The sequence below is a fragment of the Balaenoptera ricei genome, chromosome 10 (assembly GCF_028023285.1).
Source record: "Balaenoptera ricei isolate mBalRic1 chromosome 10, mBalRic1.hap2, whole genome shotgun sequence".
NCBI lineage: Eukaryota > Metazoa > Chordata > Mammalia > Artiodactyla > Balaenopteridae > Balaenoptera > Balaenoptera ricei.
This window is the reverse complement of record NC_082648.1, coordinates 40,473,115-40,487,740: the sequence shown is the minus strand read 5'-3', so window position 1 is coordinate 40,487,740 and position 14,626 is coordinate 40,473,115. Positions and strand designations below refer to the sequence as shown.

Below are 14,626 nucleotides of genomic sequence, written 5' to 3'. Positions count from 1 at the left end.
CACATGCAGAAGTATGGTCAACAAGGTTCTTTTTTTGCTTTACTTACGTGGAACCCAAACATCAAAGCGATTAGCATAACCAAGCTGGTGCAAATGATTTTCAACGCTTGATTTGGATATTTTGAGTATGTCAGCTATCTCCCGTATGGTATAAAGTTGATTGTTCTCAATTATTGTTTCAATTTGATCGGTATCAACTTCAACCGGTCTACCCGACCGTGGAGCATCATCCAGCGAGAAGAAACTTCGCAAACCACTTCTGACGTGTTCAGTCAGTCACAGCACCTTCTCCATACACTGCACAAATCTTTTTTTGCGTTTTAACCTTTCTTGAAATAATAAAGCATAATATGCCTAAAATGTTGGGGTTTCCCCCCCCATCTTCAGTGTTAAAATGGCTACACAAAAATTCATCAAGATTGATGTGTTTTTTTAAATGCATGCTGACATGACAGCTGTCACATACAATCTAACAAAATTGTTTCAGATGAAGTTAAAGACAACTAAGTGCTACTAGAGCCATCTTACGGAAAAAACCAAATGAACCTTTTGGCCCACGCAATATATGTATAACTGAATCACTCTGCTGCACAGCAGGAATTAATACAAATCGTAAATCAACTATACTTTAATAAAATTTAAAAAAGAAACACACTCCTTCCAAATCTCAATCCGGTACAAATACAATGGTGATAGCAATGATACCGGAGCCAACCACTTCCCCTTTCTGTTTTGGTGTTGCTGAGAGCAAATTCTATGTATTTGTTCAAGAATTAACAGAGAGCATGATACAACTACGCAGAGCATCCCGAAGTGCAGTATGGGATGCTGAGAATATAAACAGGTATGAGAGTTCGTAGCATTATTAGATCAGACTTACTGCTGTATGTTTAAAAAATTTAACTGCTCTCATTTGAATATCATAGCTGCATTTAAAGTTAACATTGACTCCCTCTTATGAGAGCACCGGAATCACAACTAACTGCTGAACAATCATCAACAAGAAGACACTGGAACTCACCAAAAAAGATACCCCACACCCAAAGACAAACGAGAAGTCTCAGTGAGACGGTAGGAGGGACACAATCATGATAAAACCAAATCCCATAACTGCTGGGTGGGCGACTCACAAACTGGAGAACAATTATACCACAGAAGTCCACCCACTGGAGTGAAAGTTCTGAGCTCCATGTCAGGCTTCCCAGCCTGGGGGTCTGGCAACAGGAGGAGGAATCCCCAGAGACTCAGACCTTGAAGGCCAGCAGGATTTGATTGCAGGACTTTGACAGGACTGGGGGAAAGAGACTCCACTCTCGGAGGGCACACACAAAGTAGTGTGCACACCAGGACCCAGGGGGGAAGGGGCACTGACCCCAGAGGAGACTGAACCAGACCTACCTGCTAGTGTTGGAGGGTCTCCTGCAGAGGCAGGGGGTGGCTATGGCTCACTGCGGGGACAGGGACACTGGCAGCAGAATTTCTGGGAAGTACTCCTTGGCATGAGCCCTCCTGGATAGCCCCACCAAAAAGCCTATAGCCTCCAGTGCTGGGTTGCCTCAGGCCAAACAACCAACAGGGAGGGAACCCAGTCCCACACATCAGCAGACAAGTGGATTAAAGTTTTACTGAGCTCTGCCCACCAGAGCAACACCCAGCTCTATACACCACCAGTCGCTCCCATCAGGAACCTTGCACAAACCTCTTAGATAGCGTCATCCACCAGAGAGCAGACAGCAGAAGCAAGAAGAAATACAATCCAGCAGCCTGCAGAACAAAAACCACAATCACAGATATATAGCAAAATGAAAAGGCAGAGGACTATGTACCAGATGAAGGAACAAGACAAAACCCCAGAAAAACGGCTAAATGAAGTGGAGATAGGCAATCTTCCAGAAAAAGAATTCAGAATAATGATAGTGAAGATGATCCAAGACCTCGGAAAAAGAATGGAGGCAAAGATTGAGAAGATGCAAGAAATGTTTAACAAAGACCTAGGAGAATTAAAGAACAAACAGAGATGAACAATACAATAACTGAAATGAAAAATACACTAGAAGGAATCAATAGCAGAATAAGTGAGGCAGAAGAACGGACAAGTGACCTGGAAGACAGAATGGTGGAAATCACTGTCACGGAACAGAATAAAGAAAAAAGAATCAAAAGAAATGAAGACAGCCTAAGAGACCTTGAGGACAACATTAAACACACTAACATTCACGTTATAGGGGTCCCAGAAGGAGAAGAGAGAAAGGACCCAAGAAAATATTTGAAGAGATTATAGTCGAAAACTTCCCTAACATGGGAAAGGAAATTACCACCCAAGTCCAGGAAGCACAGAGAGTCCCATACAGGATAAACCCAAGGAGAAACACACCGAGACACATAGTAATCAAACTGGCAAAAATTAAAGACAAAGAAAAATTATTGAAAACAGCAAGGGAAAAATGACAAATAACATACAAGGGAACTCCCATAAGGTTAACAGCTGATTTCTCAGCAGAAACTCTACAAGCCAGAAGGGAGTGGCATGATATACTTAAAGTGATGAAAGGGAAGAACCTACAACCAAGATTACTCTACCCGGCAAGGATCTCATTTAGATTTGATGGAGAAATCAAAAGCTTTACAGACAAGCAAAAGCTAAGAGAATTCAGCACCACCAAACCAGCTCTACAACAAATGCTAAAGGAACTTCTCTAAGTGGGAAACACAAGAGAAGAAAAGGACCTACAAAAACAAACCCAAAATAATTAAGAAAATGGTCATAGGAACATACATATCGATAATTACCTTAAACGTGAATGGATTAAATGCACCAACCAAAAGACACAGGCTTGCTGAATGGATACAAAAACAAGACCCATATATATGCTGTCTAAAAGAGACCCACTTTAGACCTAGGGACACATACAGACTGAAAGTGAGGGGATGGAAAAAGATATTCCATGCAAATGGAAATCAAAAGAAAGCTGGGGAAAAAAAAAAAAAGAAAGCTGGAGTAGCTATACTCGTATCAGATAAAATAGACTTTAAAATAAAAAATGTTACAAGAGACAAGGAAGGACACTACATAATGATCAAGGGTTCAATCCAAGAAGAAGATATAACAATTATAAATATATATGCACCCAACATGGGAGCACCTCAATACATAAGGCAACTGCTAACAGCTATAAAAGAGGAAATCGACAGTAACACAATAATAGTGGGGGACTTTAACATCTCACTTACACCAATGGACAGATCATCCAAAAGGAAAATAAATAAGGAAACACAAGCTTTAAAAGACACAATAGACCAGATAGATTTAATTGATATTTATAGGACATTCCATCCAAAAGCAGCAGATTACACTTTCTTCTCAAGTGCACATGGAACATTCTCCAGGATAGATCACATCTTGGGTCACAAATCAAGCCTCAGTAAATTTAAGAAAATTGAAATCATATCAAGCATCTTTTCTGACCACAACGCTATGAGATTAGAAATGAATTACAGGGAAAAAAACGTAAAAAACACAAACACATGGAGGCTAACCAATACATTACTAAATAACCAAGAGATCACTGAAGAAATCAAAGAGGAAATCAAAGAATACCTAGAGACAAATGACAATGAAAACGCGATGATCCAAAACCTATGGGATGCAACAAAAGCAGTTCTAAGAGGGAAGTTTATAGCTATACAAGCCTACCTCAAGAAACAAGAAAAATCTCAAGTAAACAATCTAACCTTACACCTAAAGCAACTAGAGAAAGAAGAACAAACAAAACCCAAAGTTAGCAGAAGGAAAGAAATCATAAAGATCAGAGCAGAAATAAATGAAATAGAAACAAAGAAAACAATAGCAAAGATCAATAAAACTAAAAGCTGGTTCTTTGAGAAGATAAACAAAATTGATAAGCCATTAGCCAGACTCATCAAGAAAAAGAGGGAGAAGACTCAAATCAATAAAATCAGAAATGAAAAAGGAGAAGTTACAACAGATACCGCAGAAATACAAAGCATCCTAAGAGACTACTACAAGCAACTCTATGCCATTAAATGGACAACCTGGAAGAAATGGACAAATTCTTAGAAAGGTATAACTTTCCAAGACTGAACCAGGAAGAAACAGAAAATATGAACAGACCAATCACAAGTAATGAAATTGAAACTGTGATTAAAAATCTTCCAACAAACAAAAGTCCAGGACCAGATGGCTTCACAGGTGAATTCTAGCAAACATTTAGAGAAGAGCTAACACCCATCCTTCTCAAACTCTTCCAAAAAATTGCAGAGGAAGGAACATTCCCAAACTCATTCTATGAGGCCACCATCACCCTGATACCAAAACCAGACAAAGATACTACAAAAAAAAGAAAATTACAGACCAGTATCACTGAAGAATATGGATGCAAAAATCCTCAACAAAATACTAGCAAACAGAATCCAACAACACTGTAAAAGGATCATACACCACGATCAAGTGGGATTTATCCCAGGGATCTGCAACGATTCTTCAGTATACACAAATCAATCAATGTGATAAACCATATTAACAAATTGAAGAATAAAAACCATATGATCATCTCAATAGATGCAGAAAAAGCTGTTGACAAAAGTCAACACCATTTATGATAAAAACTCTCCAGAAAGTGGGCATAGAGGGAATCTACCTCAACATAATAAAGGCCATATACGACAAACCACAGCAAACATCATTCTCAATGGTGAAAAACTGAAAGCATTTCCTCTAAGACCAGGAACAAGACAAGGATGTCCACTCTCGCCACTATTATTCGACATAGTTCTGGAAGTCCTAGCCATGGCAATCAGAGAAGAAAAAGAAATAAAAGCAATACAAATTGAAAAAGAAGAAGTAAAACTGTCACTGTTTGCAGATGACATGATACTATACATAGAGAATCCTAAAGATGCCACCAGAAAACTACTAGAGCTAATTAAGGAATTTGTTAAAGTTGCAGGATACAAAATGCACAGAAATCTCTTGCATTCCTATACACTAATGATGAAAAATCTGAAAGAGAAATTAAGGAAACACTCCCATTTACCATTGCAACGAAAAGAATAAAATACCTAGGAATAAACCTACCTACGGAGACAAAAGACCTGTATACAGAAAACTATAAGACACTGATGAAAGAAATTAAAGATGATACCAACAGATGGAGAGATATACCATGTTCTTGGATTGGAAGAATCAATATTGTGAAAATGACTATACTACCCAAAGCAATCTACAGATTCAATGCAATCTCTATCAAATTACCAATGGCATTTTTTTACAGAACTATAACAAAAAAATCTTAAAATATGTCTGGAGACACAAAAGACCCCGAATAGCCAAAGCAATCTTGAGGAAAAAAAACGGAGGTGGAGGAATCAGACTCCCTGACTTCAGACTATACTACAAAGCTACAGTAATCAAGACTACTATGGTACAGGCACAAAAACTGAAATATAGATGAATGGAACAGAATAGAAAGCCCAGAGATAAACCTATGCATCTATGTATGACAAAGGAGGCAAGGATATACAATGGAGAAAAGACACCATTTTCAATAAGTGGTACTGGAAAAACTGGACAGCTACATGTAAAAGAATGAAATTAGAACATAAATCACAGCAAGATCTTTTTTGACCCACCTCCTAGAGTAAAGGAAATAAAAAAAAAATAAACAAATGGGACCTAATGAAACTTCAAAGCTTTTGCACAGCAAAGGAAGCTATAAACAAAAAGACAACCCTCAGAATGGGAGAAAATATTGGCAAACAAATCAATAGACAAAGGATTAATCTACAAAATATATAAACAGCTCATGCAGCTCAATATCAAAAAAACAAACAACCCAATGAAAAAATAGACAGAAGACCTAAACAGACGTTTCTCCAAAGAAAAGGCACATGAAAAGCTGCTCAATATCACTAGTTATTAGAGAAACGCATATCAAAACTACAACGAGGTGTCACCTCACACCGGGTAGAATGGGCATCATCAGAAAATCTACAAACAACAAATGCTGGAGAGGGTGTGGAGAAAAGGGAACCCTCTTGCACTGTTGGTGGGAAGGTAAATTGATACAGCCACTATGGAGAACAGTATGGAGGTTCCTTAAAAAACTAAAAATAGAACTACCATACGACCCAGCAATCCCACTACTGGGCATATACCCAGAGAAAACCATAATTCAAAAAGACACATGCCACATGCACCCTAAGTTCATTGCAGCACTATCTACAATAGCCAGGTCATGGAAGCAACCTAAATGACCATCGACAGACAAATGGATAAAGAAGATGTGGTACATATATACAATGGAATATTACTCAGCCATAAAAAGGAACGAAATTGGGTCATTTGAAGAGATGTGGATGGACCTAGAGACTGTCATAGAGTGAAGTAAGTCAGAAAGAGAAAAACAAATAACATATACTAACGCATATATGTGGAATCTAGAAAAATGGTACAGATGAACCAGTTTGCAAGGCAGAAACAGAGACACAGATGTAGAGAACAAATGTATTGATACCAAGGGGGGAAAGCGGGGGGGCGGGGTGGGGGGATGAACTGGGAGATTGGGATTGACATATATACACTAATATGTATAAAATAGATAATAAGAACCTGCTGTATAGCACAGGGAACTCCACTCCGCTGTACAGTAGAAACTAACACAACATTGTAAAACAACTATACCCCAATTAAAAAAAAAAATGAGTAAACAATTTGAAAGTTCTAAAATAAAAAAAATAAAGATAACATTGAGAAGCAAGAAATGCTACTGAAGCACACGGTCACAAAAAATTATTGAAAACTGAAGTACCAATAGGAGTAACTTCTTCAAAATCACATGAAAAATATGCTAGAGGCTGTTTGGAAAATGGGAAAATAAAAAAATGTAGCAATGTGTACATCTTCATGTGTTTAGGGCATGTCCTCAAAAGTGGTGCACATCTGCTTCCATACAAGTTGCGTTCCATCATTTACACACAGAACAGTCATCACCATCGTGTACATACAGACCGTTAAAGGATCCAGGTTAACAGGGAAACTCGGCTTTCAACCCTCACCTCTTGGGTTACTCAAGCATGGTCAGCATCAGCCAAACAGCCGTGAAATTTAGCCTTAGCCTGAAGATTCAGAGTGCAAAGATCATTAATATTGAAAATCAAGCTATGTGAATGAAGACAAAAAAGAAAATAGACGTGCCACCACCTGTTGCTGTTAGGGTTTCCCGAGGCACCAGGGCTGGAGAAGGAGCTGGAGCCCACCTCAGCAGACCTCTGAAACTCACTACTCAAGCTTCCCCCTAGATACCCTGCCATCGTGGGGCTGGAGTCTGCTCTTCGGGTGGTGGAGAGGGTGGAGACAGTTCAAGAAACTTTCAACTTCAAACCAGGTCCTCTTAATTAGCAAGTTATTCCTCCTCAGGGAAGCAGCTTCTCACTCCTCAGGCATCACTGCTCTCCCTCGTCCAACCTCCAGGGGGCATTAAGTGCTCTGTTCTAGAACAGCGATAGGTCAGCATGTCACCATCAGAGGCAGACGGACTGTGATAGCAGCTCATGGGGACAGTACAAGCAGGGCTTCTTCTCTTCCCTTCCCATCCTGTGCTGATACACTTCACAGGCAACTCTTCTACGGTCCCCCAGAGGTGCCTACTGAGACATCCAGGCAGAGGAGACACAGATGAATCAAAAGCAGGGTTTATTTTTCTACCAAATTCTCCAATCGATGTTCCAGCCAATGGATGAAGGGTAAATCAGACCCCACAGACTCTTGGTAAAAACAGTTTTAACTTTCTACAGGAAAAAAAAGTTATTTTTTTTCTTTAATAAAGTTCCTAGGCATTTGGAAGCAGATGAAAAAACTTCACATATTGAATGGTCTGTGCTTTCTTCTTTAATGTATTCAAATGCTCCCTCCCTGCTGCCTCTTCTGTGATGAGGCCCCGAAAATAGTTCTGCAACTGCACTGACCGTCCTATTTCCGGATCACTCTATCGTCTGATACCCTAGAACCATGGTATGATTTTAATTGATAATGCCCCAAGAACAGCTGAAAAGATCTCAGTTAAACTCTTCAAACCTTCTTTGAGTGCCTACTATTTGCTGGGCATAGGCTAGGCACTAGGCAGTGATCCTGCTGGTTCTGAGAAAAGTAAATGGCGCTACAGAGAGGAGTTTTCCTCCCTAGTGGCAGGAGGATGTCTGCTGGGGACTGAGAGAACCAATTTCTCCTCTGGTTCTACCCCCTGGGGTAGGTACAGGGCTCAGGCCCTGGGAACAGATGCTGTGTCTCTTCTGACAGGTGCTGCCATGGAAGAACCACGAGCAGTTTCTAAACAGCTGTGGAATTTGCTCCACAATCCACATAGTGATGTGTCTCCAAGGAGCTCTGGGTCATGTGGCCAATGTAGGAAATCTTCACTGAAGTTCTAGGGAAAGGAAAACCAATGAGAATTAATTGTTTCTGAGATGAAATAAGTAAGAAAGATTGCCCAAGTAATTTCCTGCAAGCTCAGGCAATAATATCCACAGGTCCTAGATACGTATCTTCATGGTTACACAACCAGGAAGTCAGAGGATCTTTCCACATCCCCAGAGACACTGTGCCCTGAGCTGACCCTCTAAATATGTGGTTCTAAACCGGAGACAATTTTAACCCACAGGGGACTTCTGGCAACGTCTAAACATTTGGGGTTGTTACAGCTGAGTGGGGGAGGAGGTGGTGTTACTGGCATCTAGTGGGTAGAGGCCAGGCTGTAAAACGTCCTACAATGCACACAACAGCCCCTGGCAACAAAGAACTGTCTGGCCCAAAATGTCAATAGTGCCAAGGCTAAGAAACCCTGCTCTAACCCTACTATTTCAAATGTCTGCAGCAGAACCTTGTCACTGGCAAATTTAACAGTCATGGTTCTAGAAATTACCCTACCGGTCCATGACATGTGGTAATTTGTGTGGCTACAGAGTAAGTCTGGCCAGATGCCCAGGGCTTATGCCTTGAGAAAGCTTTTCTTTTCTTTACTAGTTCCATCAGGATTCTAAAGGGATCACACAACTCGACCCCATTTCATGGAGAAAATTCTACATCTAACCGTTCACTGTGACCCTGGTGATTTGTGACAGGGATTTGGACACTGTATCTAAAGGACAGCAAGGCTCTGCCGTGTCTGTGCCTGTAAGGTACTGGGCATCCCCTCTTTGGTTTGTGGGCCCCACAGGCTCTCCCGAGCAAAGGTGGCCAGCTCACGTGGCCTGACGGTCCAGGCTCAAACACAAAGGCCCTGGACACAGGGAAATGAGCAACGTACCGCATGAAGACCACTATGTTGTGCACCAGGATATCGGGTAACGTGCAGAAGAAGCTGCCAAACAGCAAATAGAGAAATGGTCATTTTTTTGTTTTTTGTTTTTTGTTTTTAAAAAAAGGCGAATCAGCAGGAGTGCTGAGTTACACTGTCAAACTGAGGAGCAGTCAGCCCCGTTTGGGTACCTCCCCTGCCCCACACCCGCCCTTCTGGCCTAAGTGCTGCCCTGGCTCACCAGTTCCGAGTCCCCACAAGTGTCCTTCCATCCTCCCACATCACCATCTTTTTGTTTGTTCATACCCATCACAAAATGCTGCAGCTTGGAAATGTTTCTAGTGGCCTAATGTTCTCTTTTAGAAATTTGAGCACTTCAGTCACATATCAAATACCACATCCTCCAAGTAAACCTCAAGATGGCCAAAGCTAGGGAACCCACAGGCCCAAGGCTGGAACTTAAGGCAGGATCGGCCCCCAACAATTGAGCTCAACTCTGAATCCCTTTCATCCAGTAAAAAGCACACATGTAGAGAACACTGTCCTTACTACACATAGGAAAATGGTCCTCCCATCTCAGCCTTCACGGTAAAATTCACCTGAAAATAAGACACCAGAGTCAGTCTGTGGCTAAGCAGTCTTGACAAAGAACAGTACTATTATCAGCAACCCAAGGACCTGAGAGCACTCTTCTATCACATACAAAATATTTCCCCAAGACTGTCCCTGATCCAGATGATGAGCCTCTAACAAATCTTCCAACCTCTTCCCTGTTGAGAGGCCAATGGACCACATGGCCTCTTCTCGATTGCTGGCAAACTGCTTTCTCCGACAAACTCTTTTGTTCCTGTAACACTTAAATGCTAGCTGATTTTTTCCCCTAATTTTTCATAATTACAGAGCTCATCAGGTCTTCCTCATCAACCAGTTGCTACAAGTGGAAATGAGGAGAGGAAGAGGAAAGTAATGAGGTGACAGCATTCCACAGCGCCTACTCTTCTCTCAGGCCCATGGGACCAGGATCCTAAAAGGATGGCATACCAGATGCTCGCTCCGAGGTGGAATGAGGGAGATGTTAGTTGTCACGTATGACCCAACCACGGTGTTCATGTACTGAACCTGGCTGGACAGGCTGCTCACCGCCACAGAGTAGAAGTTGGAGTTCCTGATTTTCAGGGTGGCCTGCATCAGGGCAAGAGAGGAAACACGTGTAAGGGTCCTGGGTACAAGACTCACAGGTGCACAACCCAGGAAGGGAGGCCCTAATCTTACCGTGATGGCGAGGATTACAAGGGAGTCCTGCTCATTAAATGTGACTTTCACCACTTTGATGCCATCATCATCCACGAGGACCGAATGTGGAAACAGGAAGAAAACCACCAAACCAGATGCCAGGAGACAGAGCAGAACAGACAGGAGGACATACTGCTTACTGCAAACGACAAAGCACATGACCAACCCAGGCAGTCAGATATCAAGGTCCAATCAGTCAAGATTAAATGCAAAACCAGGAATGAGGCGGGGAGGGACAAGAAAGTGAAAAGAGCAAGGAATCACAAACCAGGCACGAATAAGTGGAGCATGTTCACAAACCCATCTGAATGCTGTCTTCAGTCTGGGAAGAGAAGCTGAAGAGAGGAATTGTATGGACAGAAACATCTCTTCACCTCCCAGGACACCCTCTCCTCCAATTCCTTCCGATTCAAGTTCCTTCATTTGGCTCTCTGTCCTCAAAACATTTCTAGCTTCAAGTTCCCTTCCCCAGATTGTGATGGGGGCAGAGACATCTTGCTTGAGCAGACAGTATTAAAGGAAGTGGGGAATTTACAGAAACAGATAACGTTTTCAAGAAGTTAACTGGCATTCATACACAGAAAAAGGGACTAGGGACAACTGTAGGCATTAACAGGAGAGAAGCAGGTGACTCACGTTCTCTGAGGACGCAATCTCTGATCACTGTGTGGGATCAAAGCCACCAACTCATTTACTTGCTCTAGAAAAGAAACAAACAACAATTTTGGTAAAATAAACCCCATCTGTTGCAGTACTTTCCATCACATACACAGTAGCCTGTCACACATATACTTGTCTGGAATTAGACGTTTCTAAGATACCAGTTTTATATTTGGGGTCTAATGAACAAGAAACAAGTAAATATGTAGAGAGTGCTACAAATTACAAAACATCTATCAGTGCTCCCAGGGCAGTGACGTGGAAGTTGAGAAATCTAGGATCTTGTTCTGGCTTTACTGAATGGCCTTGAGCTGCTGCATGGCTTTCAGCTGCTGCATAGCCTTGGGGAAGTCATTACCTCTCTAGGCCACTGTGTCCTCATCTGTAATATGAAGGCTTTGGATTAAATGGTTTCTAAGGTTCTTACCAGCTCTAAACCTCTGTGACCCTCCATCTACACTGTTAAGACTTTTTTTTTTTTTTAAATGAACATGTCAAATGTTTACAGATGGCTATTTTTTTTTAAATTTATTTATTATTTATTTTTTTTGGCCGTGTTGGGTCTTCGTTTCTGTGCGAGGGCTTTCTCTAGTTGCGGCAAGCGGGGGCCACTCTTCATCGCGGTGTGCGGGCCTCTCACTTTCGGGGCCTCTCTTGTTGCGGAGCACAGGCTCCAGACGCGCAGGCTCAGTAGTTGTGGCTCACGGACCTAGTTGCTCCGCGGCATGTGGGATCTTCCCAGACCAGGGCTCGAACCCGTGTCCCCTGCATTGGCAGGCAGATTCTCAACCACTGCGCCACCAGGGAAGCCCCTGTTAAGACTTTTTGAGAGCCAACTTAGTGACAGATGATTCTGTACCCAATCCAGGCTCCACTCCTGTGCATGTTTTTCTCCCCCCACTTGATTTGTTTTTCAGATCTTAGGTTGTTTATGATTCACTACCTGCTTCCTTGAACGGAAGCTTCCAAGATGGTGTCTGCTCCTCCCCCACAAAGCCATGCCAGGCCTTATGAGTGAGAGCAATAAAGAAATGTGCCTGTCAACAAATCCCACAATCTAGAGCAAACCAAATGTTCCAAACCAAGGAAACAACGAACAAGAGTGGAAGTGAAGAAAAGCAAGGCTTTCAAATATTGGGAAACCTAGAGAAGTTGTGGAACCTGCCCAAGTTTATCAAGTCAGCTCAGCTGGCTCCTGCTCAGGGCATGGCCTATGACTGTGGTATTGCCGCCTAGGAGAAAAGTTCTGTCTGGGAGACCGGAGAAGCCCTCCGGGTATCTTGGAATTCTCCTTGGGGAATCATCCTTCCCGTGATAACCAAAGACTCTCACCTGTTGGAATGTAGCCTGTCCCCTGGCATGTGAGACAGGTGATGCTATCTCGCCCTGTGAACTCCACATATGGGAACTGAGCAATGGCTTCTTCCTGCTCCCGTTCAGCCAGCAAATCCTTCCTGTCATCTGCTTTCTTCCGCTTGCAAGAACGGGGGTGAGCATAGGCGGACTGCTGGGACCCCATGGCCAGGATGTGCCACTTGTGTCATGTCCTAGGGTGCAAAGAGGCAAGTGAGTGCGTGTATAGGTAGCCGTGCATCTTTCTATGAGAAAAGTGATAACACAAAAATGACCAAATTGCCGTCCTGAATGTGATCCCAAACACCTGCACAATTTCTACCAGGCTCCTCATTTTGTAGCACTGCTCCCTAACCCCCTCCGACTCGGGACACACACAGCCGGAGAAACGGGGCCGCCAGCTCCTCGCAGTCCCAGGGCTCGGGTCACCCCAGCTCCCACGTGGTCCAGCCTCACCCCTTCCTGTCCGCTATTTGCAAACTCTGTGCCCTCCTCGAGAAAACCTCCCCAACAATCAACAGGCACCAAATTAATCACAGGCCTCAAAGATTCCCCATCCCCCTCCACTCCCAGACCCAGGAGGCGGGCTCAGGTCACGCCCCTTGGCAAAAAGCGCGCTCCGAGCCCACCAGAGTCGCCCAGGAGAGAGCAAATGCCGAAGGCTCCAGACCTGCAGGGAACGAGCTCCCGGCAGCTCCTTCACGGGCCGGACCGCCAGCCACCTGCCCGCTTCAGCGGGTTTACCTTCCTCTTGGGTCTTCAAAACTGCCCGCACTCGATGAGCATGCGCAGAACGCAAGGTGGCCCGGGGATGCCGGCGTGAGCCCGCGCGTGCGCTCTTCGCGGCCCTGCTGACGGCGCCGGGAGAGGGCGGCAGAGAGCTGGGGGGCTGGGGTTCGGGGTGGAGCAGCGCTTCTCGGGGCTTGAGGCAGGTCCAGTGGAGTGATTGAGTCCTCCAGAAACGCTGGGAAAGGCTCAAGTTTCCAGAGGAAGAGGAAGGCGGAAAGAGCCGGCAGCCAAAGCCATTTTCAACTATTCTTTGAGCACAGGGGTTGTGTAGATGCCGAGGGTAAAAAGTGCATCAGACACAGAATCTGCCCTCATCCTGCTTTAGGACGTCCCCTTCCGCAGCCCTAGACACACACACACAAGGCATGCACATAAGGGGTTAGAGGACACTTTTTAAAGTGGCGGGTTTAGTGCTTGTGTTACCTCTTCCATGAAGCCCTCCTCGATTCTGACACTTTTTTTAGGGCGGGTTTCTTTGTAGGGACTGCCTGGTTGAGCTTCGCCTGCAGCAGAAGGAAGCAAGCGAGGGCAGACTTTAAGCAGGTGAAGTTATAAAGACGATGCTGGGGAGAGGAGAGATTCTGAACTGGGTGAATGGGGGGCATGCACTGCAACGTGGAGGGAGGCTGGCGACCTTCGAGCTCTCTGCCATCTCCACTTCTCTCTCCTCCTTCTCCTGTGAGGAAGGCTGATGCCCCTGCTGCTGTCTAGCCACCTGCACAACTGCTGGTCCCAGTCAGCCCACTGAGTCTTTAGAATAAGAAATGGTAAAGAAAAAATTATTGAATGACACTGGTTGGAGACAGTAAGGCAGACTTTGTTCAAGGTGGGCAATGGTGATAGGTGTGGAGGGACAGCTGCACCAATGGGGTCTTCCAGTGGGGGAGAGAGATTGGGTTCAAGTCTGAATACAGCAAGGTAACTGGGAATTTAGAGTCAAGGAACAGGGTGCCGGTCAGTGGATGGAAAATTACCAAGAGAAAACATAGCGGTAAGGGGAATTCTGGCTAAACTGACCTAACAGGATTCTTGCTGAAGACACACCATGGTGATCAGACATCACCTGGGGGATGATGGAGGATGAGGAATCCAATCAGATATGGACGGTGATCAGATTTTGAGAGGGGTTCTTGATAAGCTGACTTAGCGGGGTTCATGCAAAAACTGGATTATACAATAAGTGCACAGATGGGCCTAAGAGAAGGTTCAGGAACTTGACT

The 14,626-nt window shown here is 43.8% G+C and overlaps 1 protein-coding gene across 1 annotated transcript; it reads right to left on the bottom strand.

Moving 5' to 3' along the window:
* Positions 1 to 7,694: 7,694 nt before the first annotated feature.
* Positions 7,695 to 13,399, bottom strand: TMEM106C (transmembrane protein 106C). The gene is made up of 8 exons (XM_059934565.1): positions 13,288 to 13,399; positions 12,597 to 12,811; positions 11,241 to 11,304; positions 10,584 to 10,743; positions 10,353 to 10,493; positions 9,861 to 9,910; positions 9,321 to 9,374; positions 7,695 to 8,441 (listed from the first exon to the last, which is right to left on the bottom strand). Exons 2-8 carry the CDS (start codon positions 12,781 to 12,783, stop codon positions 8,345 to 8,347), a joined length of 753 nt encoding a protein of 250 aa, XP_059790548.1. The 5' UTR covers positions 12,784 to 12,811; positions 13,288 to 13,399; the 3' UTR covers positions 7,695 to 8,344.
* Positions 13,400 to 14,626: the final 1,227 nt, after the last annotated feature.

Bases quoted from the DNA above. Each gene is read 5' to 3' on its own strand.
- TMEM106C (XM_059934565.1), bottom strand. From the start codon at position 12,783: ATGGGGTCCCAGCAGTCCGCCTATGCTCACCCCCGTTCTTGCAAGCGG. The intron at 11,305-12,596 runs GTGAGAGTCTTT...TTTCTTTTCTAG, and splicing joins GACAGGCTACATTCCAACAG to AGCAAGTAAATGAGTTGGTG. The intron at 8,442-9,320 runs GTACGTTGCTCA...TCCTTTCCCTAG, and splicing joins AACATAGTGGTCTTCATGCG to AACTTCAGTGAAGATTTCCT.